This window comes from Phyllostomus hastatus, unplaced genomic scaffold, assembly GCF_019186645.2.
Source record: "Phyllostomus hastatus isolate PE091 unplaced genomic scaffold, TTU_PhHast_1.1 phas_contig_159, whole genome shotgun sequence".
Lineage (NCBI taxonomy): Eukaryota > Metazoa > Chordata > Mammalia > Chiroptera > Phyllostomidae > Phyllostomus > Phyllostomus hastatus.
This window is the reverse complement of record NW_025333640.1, coordinates 22,399,528-22,425,113: the sequence shown is the minus strand read 5'-3', so window position 1 is coordinate 22,425,113 and position 25,586 is coordinate 22,399,528. Positions and strand designations below refer to the sequence as shown.

General features: G+C 46.6%; 1 protein-coding gene across 1 annotated transcript in view; it reads right to left on the bottom strand.

Annotated features, from left to right (window-relative positions):
• TMEM154 (transmembrane protein 154) overlaps positions 1 to 23,226 on the bottom strand; it is a 40,757-nt gene extending 17,531 nt beyond the window's left edge. Inside the window, exons 1-3 of the mRNA XM_045831508.1 lie at positions 23,054 to 23,226; positions 4,754 to 5,017; positions 4,622 to 4,660 (exon numbers count right to left, since the gene is read on the bottom strand). Of these exons, the coding sequence (XP_045687464.1) occupies positions 4,622 to 4,660; positions 4,754 to 5,017; positions 23,054 to 23,153 (403 nt within the window). The 5' untranslated portion in view covers positions 23,154 to 23,226. The remainder of the gene's footprint in view (positions 1 to 4,621; positions 4,661 to 4,753; positions 5,018 to 23,053) is intronic.
• Between the last annotated feature and the right edge of the window lie 2,360 nt (positions 23,227 to 25,586).

Genomic DNA, 25,586 nt, shown 5'->3' with positions numbered 1-25,586 from the left:
TTTTTGCCATAGCACCCCTCACCTCCCCCAGCCCCCCATCTAGCACAGTACCTGGTAAACACACAGTATTCCTTTACTGAGTAAATTAATAGACATAATATGGATTGTCCAGCACCTGGCTTACATTCATGGTCAGTGTTCTGGACTTAGTGTTATCGTAATAGTGAAACTTCCAACGAGCCTATTTTCCCTGCTATTGCGTGAGGTAGGAATCAGATAACAGTTGGCAAGATGGCTCTAATGCAGCTCAGACTCCAAATGAACATGTGGCAAGAATTAGAGCCCAATGTCCCCGCTCAGGCTCCGCTGCGTTTGGCAAGGGGATCAATGCACCCGGAGAAATGAAGCAAAGCTGTCAAGCAAGTGGAGAGCAGAGGCCTGCTGCACCCTGTATGATGTGAAAACCATTAAGAAGCAAGCCACTCTGTACAGGTCCACCAAATACTTTGATGTTTCCAGTCCTTGGCAGTCAGAGACCTCATTTTGTCTGGCCTGCAGAAAGGCAGGTCCCCAGCAAGGGGACAGAACCAGCAGGCACCTGGAACCGAGCTCCTGGCAGCAGCCGGGAGCTATTGTAATTTCCTGTGGGTTGGCAAGCTTGAATGGCATTGCTAATCCAGGAAAGCTGGGCACAGATGTAAACTTCATGCCACCACTGCTTACCTTCCCGGGGCTGTAGGTTACGACCTCCTGCCCCTCACCCGGCCCCTCCATCGCCTCTACCCACCAGAGGAATCTGACGGTTTCTGCAGAGACCTGACTCCTCAAAACTTTGGGGAAAGAGGAGTATGTACATCTTATATTTTATACACATTTTTCATCTAAAATTGACATGTTGTTTCCTTAAGGGATGTTAATATAAATAAAGCCCCTGTACAAATTGAACTTCCCCTACAGGTGACCCATAAAAATCCCCCTGGGTTGCCATTCCCTCCTCCTCCCTCTCCGCTTCCCCTGCTTAATAACCGCCTGCTAATTTCTCAGGGAGCAAGTGTTCCCGCAGCCCCAGTGCCCAGGGCGTAGATTTTTCTTTATAATCTGAATGCCTGCAGGCTTCACAGTCAGCAAAAGCTAGCCCCACCTGCAGATGATGGAAAAGTTTAAAACCCCATTACCAAAGTGCTCCAGATGCACCAAATTGGAAGCTCGTGTAATCAGTATTCAAACAAAGCAAAAAGCCTTTTGTGGCCTCATCTCCCCTGCTCCAGGACCATTACCCCTGCCCCAGCCGCCATGGCAACAGGCAAACATCTGGGAGAGTGCACAGCCACAGAGCATTAGACCAGGAGGGAGACCAATTACTGCTCGTCCTCAGCAGTCAGGCCCTGCACACTCCACTCCACCTGGCCTAGATCTCTTTATTAATAGCCACCTACTCCCCTGCAACCAAAAGGCAAATGCAGCTTTTACACAGCCCCTCACCTACACTTGCTTCCATTTTCCCCCTCACAGCTCTTGCGTTTCACAGCCTTCTCCCCACTTTGTCCTCCCCTTTCAGTTCCTACATTACACCCACTTGGCCCCGCAATGCCCCGCTCCCAGCTACTCTGTGCACTGGCTGGTGGGATTGCTGGGGGCCAGGTGGGGGTGGGGGCCCAGCAGGACCCTGGCTTGTTTATCTTGTTTCCAGGCTGAACGATGAGCAAGGAAGACAGTCTCTTTCTGGAGATTTCCTGAGCAGAGCCAGGCGTCCCGTCGCCACGGCCTGTGTGAAGTGATGGTTTACCTCCAGCTGCCTCCGCAGCTCTTTCAGAGAGACACAGCACCCCAAGATGCGTAATAAACATTAAATAATAACAACCGCAAATCTACTGCCTGGGGGTGCAGGAGGAATGACAATAGAACATGGAGTTACTGCACAGCACTTTTCTTGGACTTGAACCAGACAGGCCCAAAGAAAAAACTAATTCCCAAATGGATGAAGTGTGCTTCCTGAAAATGTGGGCCAACTCCTCCTCAGCTGCCAGATTGAAAGACTTTTTCCTGGTGTAGAATAGTGTACCAGACTCTATTCACGTGCAGAATGAAACCGTATCTAGGTACCCCCAACTCTGAGAGGACGCCATCCGTGCTCTCCCCAAAAACAGTTCTTGGGGGATTTTCCCAGCAAAATGCTGACCCACGATGGCAGTTTTATTTTTCCTGGGGGAAGGGGGGGAAAAGTACTTAAATCAGACTTCGTTCATTTAAATATTCTCCTTGTATTGACTTGCTCATAATATTGAATACGAATGGGTGGAATTCAGTGGGCCGTGGTCATTAACCCTTTAGCATTCGCCTGGTCTGAGGAGGTATGCAAGTGATAAGCAGTTAACCGCCTATAGCTACACTAAAGACGTAGACAGTAAAAGAAAATATTCAAATACAGCTCTCTGGATCAAAAACTTCTGTGATAAGCAACTGCTCTGAAATTCTAGGTTTCCTACCCTTTGTGTTTGCTTACAAGTGAGGCACACTTAAACTAAAAAGAATGTGCCTATGTGTAGTACGGATATGTGAAAATGTGTCTTTAGTCTCTGAGGATAGGTGTTCTTTAACACAGGTTCTAACGTTGTTTAATTTACTCAACCAACACTTACTGAGCAGCTAATCTATGCGCAGGGCTAGGCACTGTGTTAGGTAAAACGGATAATAATAATAAGCTAACACAATATGTCAGGGATTGTTTTTTCCTAAGTGATTTCCACAGATGGATTCATTTCATTCTCATCACAGCTCTGTGAGGGAGATTTGGGACCTTCCTGCACTGCGGACGAGGAGCCGACAGACAGCTCATCGAAGGGGGAAGGGCAGGCATCACAGAGGCAGTGCAGCTCTGAGTCTGTCCTTACAGCCTCCACGCCTCGCTGTTAAACATAATAAATAAGACACGGTCTTGCTTCTCTTAAAAACAGCATAACCTAGTAAGAAAGAAAGACAAAAAAAGGCCACGTGGCCAGCTTATGCCAGTGTCACTACTGTGCACAGCAAGCATGACCGACCTCGGCCTCCGAAAGCACACAAGAGGTGGCAATTATTTTTGCCTGAAAAGTGGTGCTCAAGGCGTCATAAAATCTTTAGAACTGGGCATCGCAGAGCGGGGCCGCAGTTTGCCAAGCAGAGAAGGCGATCCCAGGCAGAGACACCGTGAAAGCACAGGCTGGGCCCAGGAACAGCCAACGCCCCGAGTGTGGCTGCCGTGCAGGGTGCACGCACAAGGCGCGCAGCGGTGGGGGGCGGGGCAGGTCTGAGGGAGGGCTGCCTCTCACTTAGGATGGCTTCTGAACTTTGAGCTTCTCATGATGATGTTCAATCATCAAAACCCCTTTCTGGATTCAGAGCCTAAGAGCATGGCCGTTCCACTGAATACCCTCAAGTTCCCCCCAACCCCATGACCCCATCCATAGGTCAAACCAGCTGTGGGGTGATCTATGGTGTGGGCAGGAAATTCTCACTTTCGCTACTTCAACACAATGGGGTCCAGGCAGCTCTGTTTGCTTTTCGTTTTTCTTCAGCTTACCAGCAGCTCCCACGTGACCACCGTTACTAGGTCACCCTGAAACTTCAAGCAGTGGACAAGAGTGTATTTCCCACTCCCCCGGAATCTCTTGTGCCAGCCCCTGCCGTGAAAGGGAACGCACTGCAGGGCTTCTGTGCGGCTCCCAGCCGCTCACCCAGGAGAGAAGAGAGAACGACCACTTCCTGGGGTGGGGGAGGGGTCCTGCTGAGAACTCGCCTGGTCCAGGACCGCGAGCGAGGCCTGCAGGCCAAGGCCCTGACCTCAGACACAGAGATGCCCTGTTAGCGGGTGGAGGGACATACTCGGAGTTTTGTTGCACATATGAACATGTATCTTACTGGAAAGATTCTCCTCCCTTGAGTGAGTTTTGGAATGACTAAAGGCTTCAGCTTAAAAATCTAATTGGAGTCATTTTTTCCTAGCACAAGCCCAAAGTACCCAAGTCTGCTTTGGACCTAGAACAACCCTAAAACCTAGTATTTGATGCCTCTAGAATTGGCACTGAATACGCTCAGAGTGAATTGCTGGTCTAGGGAATTCTCTAGGAAATTTGTTTTGTATGAGGTTAATGATAGTAATCTTTAGCCAGTTAAGACTTTGCTTATGAAACTTAGCATTGCTTGAATGGGATAAGAACACTGCTTTACCCAGGCCTTTTCAAGATCGAACCAGGACGTGGTGGGGTGGTGGGGGGACAACATCTGCGACAGAAACAGAGGTGGCAGAGTCCCCTTCTGTGGAATGACCCCAAGGCCTCTGCCCTCCCATCCCTGACCCCGGTCCGTCCTGACCCCAGTCTGACCCACTGCTTCACCACCCTCACCCTTTCCCCCAATGGCAGGGACATGCTACCCTGACCTATTTATTGGTCAAGGTCATACAGGGTCCTCATCTGAATTTGGTACAGAGCTGGCAGCTGTGTATATTAAATTTCCATTTAGCCTGAAAACATTCTCTTTTTTAAAAAGAAAGAAATATGGTACTTTTAAACTCTGGAAAATTTCATTGAAATATGTCATTCATGACTTACTCTTTTATACAGTCCTTGTTGCTTAACTTGAAACCTCTCAGTTCCTTCTCCTACCCCATCCCCAGCTCCAGGCAGGCGTTAGGAATACTCACATGTCTGGAAAATACTCTGAGATCCTTGGACAGAAGATTCTGTGTAGAAAAAAAGAAAAGAATTTTGTTTTGTTGATTGTTCACTGGCACATGAGGCAATGGTCTGGAATTGGGAACATGCTAAATATTTACCTTGTTTAGTTTTTTTTCTTTTATATCTTATCATAATGAATACCACTGATAAGAATAGGAATGCCAATAAAATCAACGGGATCGACACCATTAATATGAACTCGAGCGGATGATCCTCTTCTTCCAGGAAGGCAGAATCCGTCATTTCAGTGAGTGTTTCTGTGGCCACTGTTGCAGCAACTGTGGTGATGATACTAGCATCTTTATCTGTACTTTCCACTTCCTCGGGTATATCTGTTGGCTCCTCTGCTGCGCCAGAACTCTCTGTGGGGAACACACACAAAACTGAGGTTGCCATGGAGACAAAGCGAACAGGTTCTGTTTTCAATGACTTTTAAAGGTATTCCACATGCATCCAGTGATACACTCGATTCACTACATTGGGTCTTCCAGTCGGTGTGATTCACGGTATTGATTTAACATGAATGGAGCTCAAGCTGGGAGTATATTGAACGTGGAATCAGAGTCCAAAGATATAAATCTCCCACAAAGGCCGGCCGTTTAGCCTTGACCGATACTTGAGACACAGTTAAGCAAAGGCATTGAGAAGCTTTACCCTGTCATGGGTGATATCCCAAGACATCTCCTCTAGGGTGTCATGGTTCAATAACATTTCTGAGTAAATCTAAATTTACATGCACTGAAAGGTAAACACTGGCCACATACCACTTTTAGGTGTAAAGCAATGCACCATGCCCTAATTTTTAATAAAAGGTTCCCCTATCTACGGAAAAGAATTCTTTGAAATTGGGGTGACTGCTTAGATTTCAGGGTCAGGTCTCATGTTCTGCAGGGAACTGAGTCTGCCTGTGGGATTGCCTAGCAGAAATCCTCCGGGATTCTAGGTAAAAATACAATGTGCATTTCATTTTTAAAGTGAAATTCTCAAGGGGAATTTAGAGACTAAAGAACCTGTATCAATATTTACATTTACTTAGCACAATGCATCTTTAGAACTTTCCCTCTATAAAAGACATAAGCAAGTTAATGCTTTTTGAAGTTCAGACTGTGTTGGAAAACCACCACAGGACAGCAAAAGACGGTGATTCAAAAAACCGTTCCTCAGCTGGCTGTGTAGAGGCCATGGTAAGGTGGGCTAAAGGTTTTCATCCTATCACAGTATAATGTTTTCTATCATCAGATGGGGCCCATTGAGGAAAATAGAATGTAAGTCTGGGCTAAAACTTATCAAATGAGATCGTTTATGTGAAAGCTCTTTGCACGGTGACAGGCGCTGTGCAAACGGAAGAGCTGGCCGTCTCACATGACGCCCTGTTCCCACAGGCCAGGCCACTGGTCACAGGATGTCCACGCTGGCCACTGCCCAGACAATTCAGTGCCTTACCTAGATGTGCGACTGTGTGACAATGGTGTCCTCTGACTTGACTTATGAAATATTTGTTTTGACCATGGTCTAATTATTTTGGTTACATAGACAAACATTTCCGTTTTCTCCAAGACCAGGGAATCCACTTGATAATCACATGGGTAAATGCCAGCCAAAACCATCAGAATCAATTACAAACTACAGAGTGTAACACACTGTAACACACATCCTGTGTGTGCCAAAAGCAGGATTTTTTTAAAAAATCTACCATGTATTGACCTCTGCCTTCTGGGTTAAGTGACTTTGTCCTATATTTATGTCTTTGAAACAACACAAGTCAATGCCACATTCACTCATGTTAAAAGCTTTTCTATATCACATATTATCCTGGATCAGGAAAGACATTTGTCCACCAGGACAGTGTCCTCATTAAAGTCCCCCTGCTTGCAGAACTACTAGAACCAAACAGCATTCTTTATGAAAGCCCAGGCCACTGAAGATCGAACTTACAAGGGGGGTGGGGAGGGGGCAGGAGGGAGGGGCACATACACAAGAGCAATCAGTGATAATGACCCTTTTCAGTGAGATTGGAGCTTATGGACCATTTCAAACTACCTTTGTAGAGAGTTTACTAAGAGCCCAGTCCCATGCTCTGCCTTGTACCTGGATTAACTCATTTGGTCCTCCCATTTTTTCAGACAGAAACTGGGGTGAAGGGGTTATACGACTTGCCTACAATCACAGAGTTATCGTGGAGGAGTGAGGGTTTGACCCCAGGAGGGCTGATCACAGAACCTGGAATCTAATAATTATAAATCATGAGGAGAACAAGAGAGGGGGCCTCATATTCTTGCCTATCAGCTTATAAGGAGGTGGCTTCTTGGCCCCAAGGGGAACAGAGAGGAAAGTTTTCCCAGAAAGCTCAGCTTTGACAGGGCTCTTCTTAAGCATCTCAGCCCAGACGGCTGTGAGCAACGCCGCCCAGGACGCAGGGTCCCCTTGGTGCCTCTCCAGGGGAAGCCTTCAAGTTCCCAGAAGAGCACTTAGCACTTGGAGTCGCCACTTGACCCGTGGCCCCGGAAGAAAAGAAAGTAGGAAAGGAACTAAGTTAGCAAGGCTAATGAGGGCTTATTCTCAACAGGGAACGGAGGAGGAATGACAGGAAGTGCACGAGATGGCCCTGCACTGTGTGCATTTGTTTTCAGCGTGAGAGACAAGGCTGGGCACGGTGGCCCTCGGTGGCCTTTCTGAGTAAAAGGGGCTGGAAGTTTTCTCTACCATATCCCTCTCGCACATATGTTTTCCATGTAAAATATCATTTATTCAATGAGATTCTCTGGTGTCTATTTCAATAAATGAGAATCAAGTCAGGCTCTCTCTCTCTCTCTCCCTCTCCCCCTCTCCCCCCTTTACTCTGCAAGCCTTCATCTGGACACTCCTATAACAACCTTCCTCAGAGCTCTCTCCCTGCGCCAACCAACTCCAAAATAGCCTCAAAATAATAAACAGCATTAACTTACATGTATCGAAGGTGTGGTATGTGCTAGGCACTAGGTTAAACATACACTACCTAATTTAATCTTCACAACTTTCTCGTTCACATTTTACAGATGTAGACACTGGGTCTCGAATGTCTCACCCTGGGGTATAACCTGTCATTGATGGTGTGAGCTCCACTGGCACACAGTGTTTTGAAGCCGCATTCCCTCGAGTGTAGGTGCAGAGTGACAGTGAGGGGTCTGGTCGCAGCTCTGACACTCAGTAGTTGCGGGAATTTAGACGAATTATTTACCCCTTAATGGCTCAGTGGTCTGACCTGCACAACAGGAGTGATCCCCGAGGTCTCGTCCATGTCCACATCTGCATGTGGGTTCTAAAGCCTAGATCTTCTCTTTATTAGAACTGTGCAAAGGGCGCTACACACGCGGTGCTGAGCTCTGCAAGGAAGTTTCACCGCCGCCCTTTCCCCATCTCTGGCCCTCCCCAGAGGTAACCACCGTTTCTGCTGCCTTCCAGAGAAACTCCGTGCACGCACAACACACAGGTAAGTACCTTTTCCTGTTTTCTTTTATTAACACGAATAGTAGCAAAAAAAGAAAGTTAGATGTTGTTCTTCCTTTTGCTCTTTTCACTTAAAATTTGACTCAACGAGTCTTCTGTGTCTGCATACCAAAAGCTGTCTTCCTCCTGTTATTTGGAAGTATCATAACCTATTCCTATTAATGGAGATTTAGGTCACTTCTTTTATATTTCCAGTGATGCTGCTACAAACACCCCTGTACATCCTTTCATTTACACGTGTGCCAGGATCTTCTGCAGTGCCTCTCAACAGCAGGGGGGACAGGGACAGGGGTGTTGGGTGCAGGGGAAGGGGGACAGCACCAAACTACTCTTGGTGGTCTGCCCTCACAGCTTCTCCAAGACAGCGCTAGCTCAGTCCTCGCACAATGAGAATCAGCAGAGACGAAGCAGAGGAGGGCTGCGTATGCAGGGAGTCTGTGATGGGAAAAGAGGGGGAAGTTGAAAACACTGGGGATCGGCCCCAAGAATTTGTGCCAGGAGCATCGAATGCCATCAAAGGGGAGCTGGAAAACCAGGTGGGCCATAGAATCAAATCAGTAACTAGGAGTAAGGACTGAGGGGACAGGGGTGAGAGTAGGAAGACAACCAGAGGCAGACAAAACCAAGGGGGGGACAAGAGGAGCCAGAGTCACAAGGGCAGGGGTGGGAGTGGAGCTGACAGAGGGCAGCCTGTGGGCTAACAGAAACTCTTAACCCAGCGGACACAGGACCCCTAACACTGTGCAGCCTCAAACACAAGGAGGGACCCAGCCTTTTCAAAAAACACTCACTAAGGCCCGTGATAGTCAACGGTGATTTCCCGTAGGAGCCATTCTATGCTTCTCAGGTAGAAGCGACACTGACAACCCTAGGAGCCCAGCCCCACCATGGAGGCACCCAGACTCTCCTGCAGGTAATGAGTTGGAGCAAGGCTCCTGCGAGAGGTGCAGAGCAATTCCCGTGTTGTGAGAGGGCCTCTTGGGCATCTCCATGGCATGGTGGAGAGAAGGACTTGGATTCAGAAGAGTGGGGCTGGAGACTTGGAGCTGCCCTCTCTAACCCGGGGGGGCCTGGCAATAGCCCCTCACTCCTCCAGCCCTTCCTTTCCTAAAAGCCAAGAACAGGGACCCGCTGCTCTGCCTACCCCAAGGTGTTTCTATGAAGAGCAAAAGAAATCCCAAGTGTGAAAATGCTGTAGAACCCACAAAGCACCACGCATGCTCCAGACGTTGGTAGATGTGCCCTTTCCGCTGCCCTCCAGCCCCTTTTCTGCTTCCCTCCCCCCCGCCCCCAGACGCAGCTGTTTCTCTGCTGTTTCCCAGGAGACTGATCTTCCTGATGTGACTTCTTCATTGCAGGGCTGTATCTTCTTATCTAAATTTGGGCACAGTTCAGGGTAAAAGGGGTGGGGCCCCAGGGGGTAAAAACAGAAGAAGCTGCAGAAGACAAAGAAGAAGAGGATCACACCGGAGAGTGGAGAGAGGGGCAGCGGCAAGCACGAGTACAGATGAGAAGAAAGAATGAGGACAATAGGCTAAAAGCAGAAGGGCTATGAGAGGGTCGGCCTGGTGTGGCTGGCGACCCTGTGTGTGACCTGCCTGTGGAGTCACCAGGTGGGCGGGCTCAAGGTGGCAGGTTGACCAAAGTTCTCTTTTCCTTTCAAGTGGCCTGGTCGTGGCTATCCCAAGTAACTCCGAAGCCCCCCCCCCCAGGGGATTCTGCCTCCCCTCATCTCTCGTTTTCTGCTCAGATAACGGAGCACTATGAAGAGATAATAGGGGTGGTCCTGTGAATGCTGAAACTGAGCCAAAGTATTTCCTTTACTTTCAATCCCCAAATCCTAAAATTACCCGGTAATAAGCTGCACAGAGTCCCTTACAAGTGATGACTGACAAGATCCACGCAAACACATCTGGCACTCGTCTTTCAGAGCTCTGGCGAGGACCCTGCGGTATTTCTGGTTGGGTGGGGGGAGGGGTAAATGCGCGAGGTGAGCCTGGCAGTTCCCGCAGCAGAGCGGGCACGCGGCCACCTTGATCACTTCTCTGAGCCTCGTCACTGAGTGCAAATGACTCTGCTTCCCGGTGAAGCAACCTAGCTCACTTCTCTTTTTTTGGAAAGTGGAATAAATGTGCAACCAAGCTCTGGTTTTTACGGTAAAAAACAAAGCAAAACAAACAGACAACAAAAACAAACTGTATTACAGTCGGTAGACTGCAAGATCGCCGTACAATGTAAAATAAAACAATGATGAGAGGATGTTATTAAATTCAGGATATCATGAAGTGTGTTGGACCTCAACCAGTCACCCCGTTCTTTCATTTTTGTGGGCTCCATACGCCAATTATTTCAATGATTTCAAAATATAGGTTGTGAAATGAAAGAAAAGGTGTGTCAGGTGACGGGTGTTGAAACTCTGTCCTGCTGTGTGAACCAACTGGAACATATGGATTTCAGATGCTCGAGGAACCAAACCCAAGGAGTCTGCCTGCGTTTCCTATCCCCCACACCCACTTCCATCCACAAAGAGACAGAGTGTTGGAAGGATGAGATAAAGCCAAAGCAAGATATCCTTTCGTGGTTCTCAGTGTTGGCTGCACATTAGAATCATCCAGGGGCCTTTTAATACTCCTGATACCCAGACCACAGTCCAAACCATTAAGTCAAAATATCTGGGGATGAACCCAGACCTCAGCATTTTTAGAGCTCCCCAGGTGACTCCAGTGTGCAGCCAAGGATGCCAATCACTACGCTAGACCCTACCAACTGTAGGGTCTCTACCCACTCTGGCCTTCCCTGGGGCAACCCCAAGTCACGCTCCCCTCTTTGCTTCTCCTCAGTGAGCTGGAGAAGAAGCAGTGGTCAGAAAGTTGGATGCCAAGGGCTTGCCCAGCACCTGCCAACCCCGCTACCAGAGCACAGTAGCATAAGCATGACCCCTGAGGCCCCGGGCCCCCCAGAGGCCCTGGTGGGGTGGATGGAGAGAGAACATGGCAGTCATGCCTTCCCAAGTAGCTCCAGTGAGGAATCTAAGGTGGTTTTCTCTCAAAAGCTACCTGAATTATTTTAAAACACTGGGGTATGAGAGGACTTGTTTAATGTAAAGTCGTGAAACCCTAATGATGAAACTTTATGTCTCCACTTTTTTTTAGGTTTTTTTAATTTATTTTTTTGGCAGGGGGATTCAGTGTTTTCCATGACTTCCCCATGTCAAGGCTAAGTGACCTATTCTCCTGGGAGCAGGATGAGTAACATAGAGAAAGCGTTGTTTTCATTGTAAGCTCTGTTGTACTTCAATATTCACTTGATATGCTTTTCTGATGTGTTTACTTGAAAATGATATGTTCAGAAATAAATTGCTGGTTGAAAGGATGCAAAGCAAAAGCATGGAAAGTCAATGGCAGATTTTATGTACTGAAGAACAGTTTAGGCAAAGTAGTGCCCACGTTTTGTATCTCTTTCAAGTCAGCCCTCTGATGGTGGCAATGCCTCATATTGAAAGAATGTTAAAAAATGTTTCTTTTGCTCATTTGGAGGAGGGCCATCTGGTAAACCACTTTCATGCAGTCATCTGCTCTGGGAGTCGACTTGTGAAGCCAGGTTGTATTTTTACCTCATTGCCTTGAGAAACACACACCTGCATTTGCAATTACTATCAGATTAAAACACACTCAATGATGGGGGCCCGTGAGGCTTTGATGTCTATTTCTATTTTATTTTGATGTCTTTTTTAGAGAAAGCTTGCTCATATCTAATCAGACTTGCCCAGACCCTAAGGCTGTCTTGGGTTTGAAGTTAGTCAACTGGGGAAGCTGCATTTTTTACCATATGACTATATTTTCACACACTGGAATCCTATTCAGGCCTGCAGGACCCAGACGTTGAAAGGAATGTATGTCCACAGGACAGTACACACACACACTTTTAACTGAAACCTTTTCCTACCATCAGTGGGAGAGTAGACAAAAAAGTGCTTTAAAAATGAAAAGACAAAGGATTATTAAATGAAGTTGTTATCATTACTAACCTGATTACTTTTCTATTTTTTAATTTCTCTTTTGAAGAGCCAATTTCAGAATTACAGTCTAAAAGAGTGACTTGATAACCCCTGTTTCTCACCAAGCCCTGCCCTCTCCCTGGCCCAGCCCATCAGCCTCTCTCTGAGGAGGGAAGGAAGACACACTGCCGAGGGATAAAGTGGGTGGGCTCCTGTTCGGGTCACCGACCTGACCCTCCAACCTGGCACGGCACCCTTTCCCAGATCAGCACAAACTCAGCATTGCCAGAGAGGCAATTGCAAGACAGAGACAAACAGAACAATAAGTATGTCTGTGATAAATCAGAGAACAGGAAAGCAGATGTTGGGCTATTGTCTTGTGGAATGTACCTTCACCATGAGCTACAGGAAGAACGGGAGAGGGTACAACCAGAAGCTCCACACTGCCTGCCTGTGTGGGGGGGGGGAGGGGCAGAGGGCCAGAGTTTGTTTGTTGCGGGAAGGTTTCTTGGAGGCTCAAGAAGGAGGCAAGTTCCTGAGGTGTCTGAGAGTAGCAAGATCAGGGGTGAGAGTCTCAAGAATTATCAATGTCCCTTCTTAATAGGTCTCCAAAGCTGGCTTGCTTCTGATCCCAGTTTACCTTGAAAGAGAGTCACTCCTGCCCTTCCATCCTGGATAGCTAACCAGCCTCAAGGAGTTGGAATTTTAGTATTGCGGTTGAGCTACTAATATTGGGCTATTTTAGTATTAGGCTGAGCGACTAATATTGGGCTATTCTCACTCTCTTATTAACCTATTTTCAGTATTTATTCATGTAATCCTATGATTTTCTTTCTCATTTAGTTTTTAATGGGATGAATTACATTAATAGATTCTCAAAAATTGGTCCATTCTTGGATTCCCAGTTTTATTCAACGTAATCATTGGTAGTTTTTTTCTTTTTTTTTTTCAGAAATGGTTTCTTGTTATTTAAATGACTAATCTAGGGCTCAGCCTAAATATTCTTCTAACATTAGCTAGCTGGTGACAGGGCCAATATGGCTGTGGTTTCAGTGATGAATGAACGGAGGGGGTGGCCATTGCCTGACAAAAGATAATCATGATGACAGAGTTATAGGTAAAATACAGGATACCCTGTTTGATGGAAGCTTAAGAATAACAATAAATAATGTTTTAGTAGAAATGTGTCTCGTGCAGTATTTGTGTGTCCTATGTCTACATTAAATTACACGGAGCATACTTATGCTAAAGAAATTTTTGGAGGCAGTTAGATTTGAGTCAGAACTTCAGGGAGAGGGACTGCTTGGGTTTTGACTTTTTAAAAAACACAAGAATGGAAGCATTATGATGCCTCATTTTTTAGAACTGTGATCCATTTTAAGTAAAATTTTGGTATGGTGTAAAGCTTAAAAGTTGAGATTCACTTTTATCTTAATGGATATGGCAACTCCTGCAGCATCATTTGTTGAAAAGACTATCTTTTCTCCATCAAATAACTGACAATTCTGTCAAAACTGATTGACCATAATTTAGAAAACTCAAGAGAAGAAAGTTTATTTAGTTTACCCATATGTCTGACTTCTGGTCAGGATGGTGGCATAGGTAAACACGGCTCACCTCCTCCCACAACCACATCAAAACTACAACTAAATTATAGAAAAACCATCACTCAGAACCGGCAGAAATCAAGTTGAATGGAAATCTGACAACTATGGAATTAAAAAAACCACATTCATCCAGACTGCTCAACTACAAGAGAAGGGTGTACTCAGCCCACACAAAGGGCACTTCTTAAGTGCCCAGCTTGAGTGATAGGGGAGACTGTGCCACTGGACCCTACAGGCCACCTACTACATTACACCATGATACTGAGACAGGGAGTCACAGCAGCTCTACCTAATACACAGAAACAAACACAGAGAGCCTGCCATAATAGAGAGACAAAGGAACATGGCCCAAATGAAAGAACAGATCAAAACTCCAGAAAAAGAACTAAATGAAATGGAGATAAGCAATCAAATGAAGAGTTCAAAACACTGGTTAAAAGGATGCTCAAGGAACTTAGTGAGGACCTCAGCAGCATAAAAAAGATCCAGTCAAAAATGAAGGATACACTAATTGAAATAAAGAACAATTTACAGGGAAACAACAGTAGAGTGGATGAAGCTGAGAATCAAATCAATGATTTGGAACATAAGGAAGCAAAAAACAATCAATCAGAACAAGAAGAAAAGAGAATCCAAAAAAACAAGGACAGTTTAAGCAGCCTCTGGGACAACTTCAAGCATTCCAGCATTTGCATCATAGGGATACAAGAAGGAGAAGAGAAAGAGCAAGAAATTGGAAATCTGTTTGAAAAAATAATGAAAGAAAACTTTCCTAATTTGATGAAGGAAATAGACATGCAAATCCTCAAAAACAAGATGGATGCAAAGAGGCCCACTCCAAGACTCATCATAATTAAAATGCAAAACATTAAGAATAAAGAGAGAACCTTCAAAGAAGCAACAGAAAAGCAGTTACCTACAGGGGAGTTCTCATAAGACTGGCAGCTGGTTTCTCAAAAGAAACTTTGCAGACTAGAAGGGGCTGACAAGAAATATTCAGTCATGAAAAGCAGGGACCTACATCCAAGACTGCTCTACCCAGCAAAGCTATCATTTACAATAAAAAAAAAAAACAGATAAAGAGCTTCCCAGATGAGAAAAAACTGAAGGAGTTCATCATCACCAGACCATTGTTATATGAAATGTTAAAGGGACTTGTTTAAGAAAAAGAAGATCAAAACCATGAACAATAAATACATACATACCTGCCAACAATTGACTCTTAAAAACAAACTAAGCAAACAAGAAGAACAGAGACAGAATCATGGATATGGAGAGCATTTTGATAGCTGCCAGATGGGAGAGGAGTGTAGGGGAATGGGTGAAAAGGTGAGGGGATTGAGATGTACAAATAGGTAGCTACAGAACAGCCACGGGGATGTAAGGTACAATACAGGAAATGGAGCAGCCAAAGAACTTATACGCATGACCCGTGGACCTGAACGAGGGTGGGGGGATTGCCTGAGGGAGTAGGGGGTGGAGGGGGCAAAGGGGGAATAATTGGGACAACTGTAACAGCATAATCAATAAAATATAATTCAAAAATTTTTTGTTTACATTTAACTGATGTCCTATATTTTTACTTGCTAAATCTTGCAATCTTAGTCATAAAGGAATAAACAAGAACATTTGGGGGAAAGAAAAAATGATTTTATAAATTAATAAACTGTGTTGTCACAGGTCAGAAGGGGATGTCATGAAACCCTAGTAACCACTAGGTTCCTCTTTCTGAGACCGACAATGCAGTGGGGAAGTAGGAAATAAAAAATGTGGCTTTAATTCACATGAAATAAAGAAACATAGAAATAATGTCAAATTTCAAAACCAAAGTAGATTAGTCGATTTTAAGAGAAAGAAATCAAAACATCACCAGCAACCAGACTCTGCTCTCTCAGGTAACCATTTTCTAATCACCTGTCGTTTCTCAGGAACTGCTTCTGTCTGACCTCGCTACTGGAGGCCGATTTTTGTTGCTGTTAGTTTTACATTATATATTTCTTATTTCTTTTTCAAGTTTTCAAGTCAGTGTTTAGTGGCTTGAAATGAGTGTCTATGGAACTAGTACGCCCTTTGTTTTCTTTTCAAAAGCCTCCCCCAGAATGTTTATAACTCTCTGGTCTTTCTGCAAATCATCGTGCTGCTCAGCACCTGCTTTCTGGGTCTCAGCATGCACCCACATTTTCAGAGGAAGGTGGGTAAGAGTGCACTCAGTGCCACCCACAGACGCAGCCGCTCAGCGCTCTCTGCCAGTGGGGGCCACTCGCTGCTGCCTGTGTCGGTCTGAGGGGACAGAAGGGAGGTGTTTATGCATAAAAAGATGTGGGAGAGTTCACATTTTTGGAATAAAACAAATTTGGGTTAAATGAAAGTCCCATTTACCCCAGGTTAAATGACTCTAACCTGTCAGGAAAACAAGTCAGTCTGGGGCCACAGGATAAACTTCATGCCATCCGGTCAGTCCGTCGGCCTGTGTGGCTATTGTGTGCCAGGCACTGTGCCAGTTCCTGGGATAGGAAGGCAAAGGAGCCCAGGCCCCTGCCTCCCTGGGAAGTGACTATTAAGTGGGACAATGGCACACGAATCCATACATATAATACAGTTTAATAAAAACCATGTTATATAACGTGTTTGTATGCAAAGCGCCACAAGGACATGGGAGAGGAACATGTTCATCTGGGTGAGGATCCAAAACATTTTCACAGAGGACGTGACCATGAACTGAACCATGGGAGTTCATTGAGCACAGACATCAGGGAAAGGCATTACAAGCTCAGCAGAACCAGGCACACTCAGCAGTTGTATCAGAGGGCGTGTGTTGGGAAGTGACAAGGGTTAAGTGGGGAAAGAACTCGGACCAGCCCATGAGAGGCCTTGTAACGATTCCAAGGGGGTTGACTCTACCCCAAGGAGATGAAACACCTCTGAAGAGAGAAGTGCAGGAGAGAAGAGCTGACATTTGTGTTACAGAACCATCACCCTGGAACTTACATGAAAATGGGTTGGAGATGAGACTAAAGGAAAGGAGACCAGTCCCGACGTTCATGGAGTAGCCTTAGGTGAGAGCTAACGAGACCCTAAACCAGCAGCAGGCAAAGAACAACCTCTGCTGTTCACTTGCTGAGCGCAGGGCCCTGCGATGCACCCATGGAGAACTGATGAGGAAATTTCAGGTCTAGGGTTGGGCAGGGAAGTCTGAAGATAATTATGTGTGAATCATCAGCTGAAGAGTGGGTGCCATTGCCCAAGAATGGTGTAAGAGGGAAAGGAAAGATGAATATTAATATGAAACGGGCAGGTGAAAGAGAAAGATTCATAACCAAAAAATGCAAAGGAGCAGTGACAGTCATAGGAGACGAAGAATAAAATGGCATCGTAAGGCCCAAGGAAGAGGAGAGTTTCAGTAATTGGTTAATCATGTTAAGTGCTACAGAGAAAAGCATAAAATAAGGACAGAAATGGGTCCCGTGGGTGAAGCTATTAGGAGGCCCGGGTACCCCAGACAAATCAAGTGCTGTGGTTGACACGGTAGCCGGATTGCAGTGGGTCTGTAAATGAGTGGAAAGTGAGAAAATAAAAGATGAAAATGTCTTTCAAAGAGGGTGGACAAATCCCTGGAGAGGAACCATGGAGCGGAGCGAGACACCAGTGCAGCAGGGCTAAGAAAGAACTCACAGGCTCTCACAATGTTTCTCATGGCGCCTGCCTACCTACTGAAAAGAAGAGAACATGGTCACAACTGCCATGGTATTCATCACTAGTTGTATTGTGTTTTCCCATGTTGACTAGATCAGGGGCTGGCAAACTTTTCCTTAAAGGGTCACAGAGTAAATATCTTAGATCTTGAGGCCAAGAGGGCAGAGGACAGGCTCTTATGTAAGTTCTTACAAGACCATTAAAATACACGTGTAATCACTTAAAAATATAAAAACCATCCTTAGCTCAAAGGTTAGTTACTTTGTTTTATTATTTTGAGGCTGTTTTGGAGTGGGTGGGGCAGGCAGAACTGTGAGGAAGGGTGTCATAGGAGTATCCAGAGATGGAGGCTAGCAGAGGAAAGAACAAAAGGGAAAGAAGGAGGGGGAGGGAGGGAGGGAAAGAGAGAGAGAGAGAGAGAGGGAGAGAGGGAGAGAGGGAGAGAGGGAGAGAGGGAGAGAGAGAAAGAGGGAGAAGGGAAGCACAACAACAAAAGGCAACTACAATAACTTTGGCAAAGTTCAAAGTCAAACTCAGGTGCACTACCCTAGGCTGATCTCACACCATCACCCTGACACTGCGGATCCTGGCTGGCCTCTCCTCTGATTTTGAATTTGGTGTTGTCTATTCCTTTCTGATTGGCCTTCTTGATTACCTGCTTCTGGTTACCAAGTTGGCTCCACTGCTAACGCTGGTTTGCTGGCTGGCACTTTTAATAAGGTTTTCGCACCTCCTCATGCAACTCCTGAAGGCTGACCCCCAAGGTCCGCCCCCTCCCCAGCCCAGGTTGAGGCTTAAGGCTGAGATCTGAGCACCAGCTCTCCTCAAGCCCAGCACATACATTCCTGTCCTGCGTTCTCTCAAATGCCATTTTGTGGCGATCGGACGGGGCTTGCCCTGGTGTAACATTTTCAGCCTGGTGATAGGATAAGAACATTTGGGGTTCTGCTACATAGGGTGAGTCATCCTGTGTGCCAGGTTCCACCTCAGTGCTCCCAATATTTGCATCGTGAATGGGGGCTGACAGATACAGCAGGTAACAAGATTAGGTCTACTGAAATCTCAGATACGAGTTATCAAACAGTAATACGTTGAAAATAAGGACATAAGGAGAAGTAAATAACACAAGAAAATAACACAAGACACTATATATATAGTATATTATATGAAGGAGTTTTTAGAAATAAAAATAGATTTTCTAGACATGAAAACTATAAAAACTGACATTAAAAGTCCAAGGGGTGGGCTAAGCAGCAAGAGAGACTGGTGGTGGCATTAACCTACCCCCCACCCCATCCAGGGGTGTGGAGTCCCTGTCTCCCCACCTCTTTGTCAACATCTGAAGGTGCCGCAAACTACACACAGGTAGGCAAATTGCAGGTTGCACTGTTTCTTTATAGAACTGAGCTCACCCCGGCCAGGATCCTGCCCTCTCCTCGTTTCCTGGGTCAGTCTTTCTGAAACCGAGGGACTTGGAGCCTCAGTAAATCCCTCTCTGCTGGTTTTTGTTTTGTTTTGTTGTCTGGCTTTGTTTTTGGAGTCTGGTCCTTGGGGCCCAGTCCCAGCAGGGCTCTCCCACAGCGAGGCTGGGCTTTCCCTCCCTGGTTCCCACACCCACAAGCCTCTTACCCAGAGACTGAACAATCCCCGGACCTGCTTCGGGTTTTAACTATGCTAATCCTCAGATTCTATTTTGCTCTGCACCTTTTAGCCCCACCCTTCCCCCTCTTCAGCCCAAAGTTTAACCCAACTCTCACCACCCCCTGCCTGTCAGCCCATCTCTGCCCACACCAAATATAGCTCCTTGTCTAACGTGTGGTAAGCAACCTTAGGGATCTGAAACTAGACACACAGCTTGAAAACCCAGAGGTAATCTAGCATGTGGTTGGAGCACAGACTCCTGAAGCTGAATCTTACTTAGATCTACTATTTAGCTGTGTGACCTTGGGCAAATCATTTAACCTCCCTGTGCCTCAATTTTCTCCTACCTAGAACAGAAATAATAGTACCTCTGTAGGAGACTGTTAGGAGAGTTAAATGAGTTGGTGTGTGGAAGGTGTTCAGAACAGTGCCTGGCATATAATGAGTGCTGTATAGGTCCCCTGCCACCATTGGTACTGCTTCACTGGGACGGTCCCAGGGAATAGCAGGCGGCAGTCACATTCATCGAAATGAGAACAGTGTCAGAAAGTGCCACCTCATCGACGCAACAAGTATTTTCTTCTATTCTTTACCTTCTTCTCAAGGCTCATTAATCAAGAATTGCATGGTTCTTCCTCTTTCGAAGCAGCCCCCAGGCTCCCGGTCCTCGCTGTCAAACCCAGCCTTCCACACTAGTGGCCGCCCCTCCCACTGTAGCCCCCTTGTTTCTGCCCTAAGCCCTTCACTCTTCCTTCTGCAAACTGCTCTGCATGCCGCAGCTAACGACCCTATGCGCATGGTGTCTGGAAGCAGCAGCTACCTTCCCGGGAGTGTTCGGTGGACACTGACAGGCCCAGGGTAAGGGGCGACGTGGAGACGCCTCCCTTCACTCCACGGGCAGCTGTCACCTCGAGTCTGAACTTGCTTAGCATCCCACTCTGGCCAGGACACCTAGGCCTACGGCTCTCCTTCACCTGTTTGCTCATCTGTTTGGTCAAAAACCCCAGAAAAGCCATTTTCTTATTTTCCTCTTGGTGACTTCTAGTGGACTATTCACTTGGGATAATAATCGATTCTGCGTCCGGTTCTCAATCTGCACAAAGAGAAAGACGCTGACTCAGAAGCAGTGGCGCAGGAGTCTCGGGCAGCTGCAGGTATTATATAGTGTTGCCTGATTGTGGTTCAGAAAGGCTTGATTTCTGGTATATCCCATAATATGCTTGCGAGAGAGAGAGAGCTGGGCCGTTCGGTAGATTGGATTCTTTCGCCAAACATCTCCAGGTATTTTTTTTTTGGAAGGATTCAAGGAAATACAAGTGTGACACCGATACACTAACTCATCTTGAAGTCTTAGGCACCATCAGCTCAAAAGGATATACATTAATTAATTTCAAAAATGTACATTCAGTCTTTAATTTAAAGTAGCCTTTCCCTTGACTAATCTTAAAGCAATAAGCTGGATTATACAGCTTTTTGCAAGTAGCATTTTTGTATTTTCAGACCTGGGGAACCCAGGAAGGGCCCGGCAAATGTGTTGGATTAGCTGGGTAATGCCTGTGTTCTACTAAGATGCAGCTGTGATTGAAATGCAGCTTTTTATCTTTGACCTCTGACGTGCTAACACTACCTGTTATCCGTAGCTCATCAGTGCTTAGTAATTAGCCTCCTATCCATTCTAGGATGATTTTAGTATTTTTTTAACAATTATCGAGCTCCTAATTCATGCCGACTCCTTACTGGGTTTTGGGAAGTCAAATGCGAACTGAGAGGATTTTCCCTGCAGGTGCTCGCAGCCGGGTGGAAGATATGGGCAGAGACACAGTTCGGATTCAAAGCGATGAGCTGAGTTTACGTGCATTTAGGTGCATGGGCAGAACAGGGAGTAAAGACAGAGCACCAGGGAGGGTGAGGCAGAGGGAGGTGTTAGGGAGGAGGTGGCATTCAGTCTCAGCCTTTTAAGGATACATGGAAATTCACTGGAAAGTAAAAAAGAGAACTTGTCACTCAAATGGCAAGAACCACAGAGGCCTGGAGCACACGCTCCATTCAGTGTGACTAGAGGGGCTGTGGCTGGGGAGTGGGGGACACGTGAAGGAGGGGCCACTGGCCAGGACATTGACGTTCGAGTCTAAGGAGCAGAAAGGAGGAGCCACCGAAGGTCTTCAAGAGTCACGAGATCACATGCGGGTCTCAGAGAGAGATTTTATGGATTGGGTCTCTTCACATATTGCTTCTGCATCTCCTGAATTGCAAACACTTCCATTCAGTCATTTTCAGAGAGCTCAAGAACCTCCTCAGGCAAGGTCCATATTGCAATCAGGGGCATGTTTCAGGGGCACGCTGGTGGTGGTCGTGAGAGTTACAAGAGGTGGAAGGGGATGGCAAACCCTGCTTTTTGGGGCAAGCTCTGAGGACTAGACCAGTGGTGGTGGTCAGATGTGTGGTTGGTCCCCTGGAGGAGAGGAGAACCCTGGAGTCCAGGTCAGAAAAGCTGACTAGCAGTGGGAGTCAGACATCTCAACTTCCTCTGCCTCGGTTTCTTCACCCGTACCCCCAGGGGAGCCGGAGCTGCATAATCTTTAGGCTCTCTCCCAGCTCCAAAAACTTCATGCATAAAGAACATATTGTCCCCCAAATTCATTTGGAATGCGAACCTCCATTTCAACCAACTCATTTTGGATGCCAACCTCCATTTCAACCAAACATCTTTCCAGCTGGAATGGTTTGCCTTTCACCTTTCATTTCCCACCTCAAAAGCCTGGAGAGGCCGTTCAGAGAGCCGCAGGGAAAGAGCAGCCGGTGGGCTAGGGGTGGCTGGATGCCAACTGCTAATCTCCAGGAAGTGTGACAGCTGTGAGGTCATCGGTGCCTGATGCCCCTGTGCTCTTTAAGAACTGTGGCTTGAAGCCCTGGCTGGATAGCGCAGCTGGTTAGAGTGTCATCCTGATACACCAAGGTTGTGGGTTCAATCTCTGGTCAGGGCACATACAAGAAGCAATCAATGAATGCATAAGTAAGTGGAACAGCAAACTGATGTTTCTCTCTCTCTCTCTCTCCAAAATCAGTAAATTAAAAAAAAAAATGGGGCTTGAGAACTTCCCCTTTGCTTGAAGTACTACCCTACACTAGAAGCACGCAGCACCCATTGAAGAAACCATGGGCAGCAAGTTTATCCAAAGGCAAGTCAACAAAACCACTGTAAGAGGCGTTTGAGGGTGACAGGCTTGTTGTAACAACTGTCGAGCATAGAAACCAATAGCTGCTCTTAGCTCGAAAGAATGAGATTTAATATTTGGTCTTTTCCAATACCCTTGATGTGCTATAATCACATTACTTCTTTAAACAAAGCGTCATCAGTAACAATCAATGCAAAGGAAATACCACTCAAAGTAACAAGATCAAAGAGAAACAGATAAAGAAAACCTTTCTCAAAAAGTTACCGTGGGTTCCTGGGAACTCCTCAGATAATTTCCTGTTTACATATTTATAAACTTACGGCTTCTTGTTTTCAGTACACTTTCCAGTAGTACATTTCCATACTCCAGTTTTCCCAGGAGTTTTGAGACCAGTAGCCTTTTCAGCCGACATTATTAAAACCACATTTATTATTATTTCGCTGTTTCAGCTGAATGAAACATTCTTTTATACGAACTGCCAAAGACTTTATGGTTTTCTTAATATGCCCATTAAAGCTGGTAAATTACAGGGACCCGCATATCTTAGAAGACAAAGATTGCAGGCAGATTACACTAAATGAGCGAGCTGGAGCGTGATTCGGTAGCTGCAGGGAAAGCCAAGTTCACCCTCCCACCCCGGCACCTTAAAAAGACAGTTCTAATTTTCTCCACTTCTTTCACAAAAAAAGGATTACATTTTCTGGGTGTTAGCTTCCCTGGCAGAGTTCTGTAGCCTCTGTAGCCTCGGGCACCAAACAAGGCTTCATTCTCCTCCACCTCCGGGTGGAGGTAACTTACCCTGAGCCCGGCCATAGGGAAGGAGCACGATTATCAGGGCAAAGAGGAGGGCAGCGCGGGGAGCCTTCCTGTCCGCTCTCCTGGGCTCTCCCTCCGGCATGATGCTGTGCTGGCTTCAGCCTCCCTGAAACGTGAACATTTCCTGTTTCCTGCTTGTTTGGGTAGGTGCGAACTTGAAGGAGAAGTGTTTGCCTGCTTTTTAGGAAGTGATGTAATTCTGCAGGAGCCTGTCAGACCAGCAAGGATTGCAAAAGAGAAGTTGCTCTTCAATCACTGGTGCCATCAGCACACCCCTCAAGCCCTCTGCAGTCCTGGCCCTGCCATGGGCCTCTGTCTTTTAGGGTGGTCCCTGTGGAAATGGTGTCTGTCACTCGAGTCATTCGGAATCTAGAACTGAGGGTTCTCAACCACGTGCATTCTTGATTGGTGATTTTACTCACCCTCCAAGGGAGTCCCTGTGGCTACCTCGAGTCTAGAGTGGTGCTAGTCAACTGCAGAACTTTCTGAGATGATGAAAATGTTCCAAACCGGTGCTGTCTAGTATAGTAGCCATTAGCCCCATAGGCTATTGAGCACTTGCATGGAGGCTAGTGTGAAGTGAATATTTAGTTTTCAGTTTTACTAATTTAAATGTAACTAACTCCATGGGGCTAGTCCTGCCGCGTGGGACTGTGCGGACCCAGACAACAGGGGCATCTGTACCTACAGAACACGGCCAGGCCTCTTCCCTCCGCCAGGTCCGCCCCCTTCCAGGGCTCCAGTGGGACGCCCCCCCGCTCAGGGCACACGGAGAGCGGAAGGGCCTTACTGCCCACGGCCTGAATGACGTGCTCCGCCCCCAGAGACAAACGATCTTTTTATGTTTTTTTGTTTATTTTGTTTTTTTGCTTTTTTCTTTATAAAGACTTCACTTTTTAAAGCCTTTAGTTTTAGATTCACAGCAACAATAGAAGGCACAGAGATCTCACGTACATCCCCTGCCCCGCACGTGCACGGCCCGCCTGTCGGTGGGCACCCCCCCCCCCGGGGAGGGGCAGGCGTGCCGCCGCTGAGGAGCCCACCCTGACGCGTCAGAATCACCCAAAGCCGCCCTGGGGGCAGACGTCCTGTGGGTCTGGGCAGAAGTGTCATGATGACGCGTGTTCTCCGTGTAGTATCACACAGCGTGGATCTGCCGTCCGAAAAATCCTCAGCGCCCCACCTGGTTATCCCTCCCCCATGCCCCCGGCCGACCCCGGCCAACCCGCGATTTTTCACCGTCCCCACAGTTTTGCCTTTTCCAGAATGTCACATGTTGGAATCATTCGGTATGTGGCCTTTTCAGATGGGTTTCTCTTACTTAGCAACGTGCATTTAAGGTTCCTCCCCATCTGTTTGTGGCCTGACAGCTCACTTCGTTTTAGCTTTGGATGATATTCTGGATGCACCACGGTTACTTATCCATTCACCTACTGAAAACACCTTGGTTGCTTCCAAACTATGGTAATTACAAATAAAGCTGCTGTAAACATCCCTGTGCAGGTATCTGTGTGGATGTAAGAGTTCAGCTCCTTTGGGAAAATACCAAGGGGCCCTGTTTGCGGGACCATATGGTACGAGAGAAATGGCTTTTTAAAGGGCCTATTTCCAAAGCAGAGCTGCTCTCAGAGGGGGCGGGGGGAAGCTACATTTCACTTTTCTTCCTCCTTTCACGACAATACATTTCTCAGAGGCTGTTAACAACAGACAAAACAGGGCTGAGTTGGATTAGAACAAGGGTGGAAACTCTACCCAATGGAAACACGCATGAAGGAGGTGTCTGTGTAGGCCAGTACTCAGGGGAGATTAGAGTGCTAGGTTTTGTGTGCTACTGAAGTCCCTCCTTTGGTTTGGGATTGGAGCCTGAACCCTGGAGAAGGCAGTTTCACAACCACGGTTGTGGTGGTGCTGCGAGAGACGGGCGGGGAGAGAGGGAAGCATCACACACTCTCTCTCTCCCCCCTTTCCTGCGGGTTGCCATTAGTCACTGACGCTTTCCGGTACGTTTCGTCTTCAGCGATCTGGTTGGTGTAAACACTCGAGCTGACAGGAGTTTCTCTGCCCCTGACGTAGCCATTAATTTTTTGCTCAGCGAGTTGCTGCCTTTCAATGTCATTAGTCACTGTTTGTCTCAGTTCGTATGCACAAGAGATACGTGGGTGATTCATGTAATGATCAGTTCATTAATGGATTTACAGTATGGATTTTAGCATTTTCAACTGGCATTTAAGTCAACTCCTGATTTAATATGATTTGCCCTTTGGGTGACAATACAGAACAAATGGTGGAAGAAAAGAGACACGTTCCAAACCAGATGATTGATTGGAAAACAACAGGGAAAGAACTACTAATCAAACTCTTGCTGAGCAGTGAACAGATCACAGGCTCTGAGACCCCCTAGTGCCGAGTGTGGTTGGCAGCTGCTCCTGCCCTACCTAGCATGATTACTCCAGCTGCTGCCTGCGCACAGGAGAAAAGGCCCAGGGCTTGGGGGTTCTCTTCATTTTGCCACTTA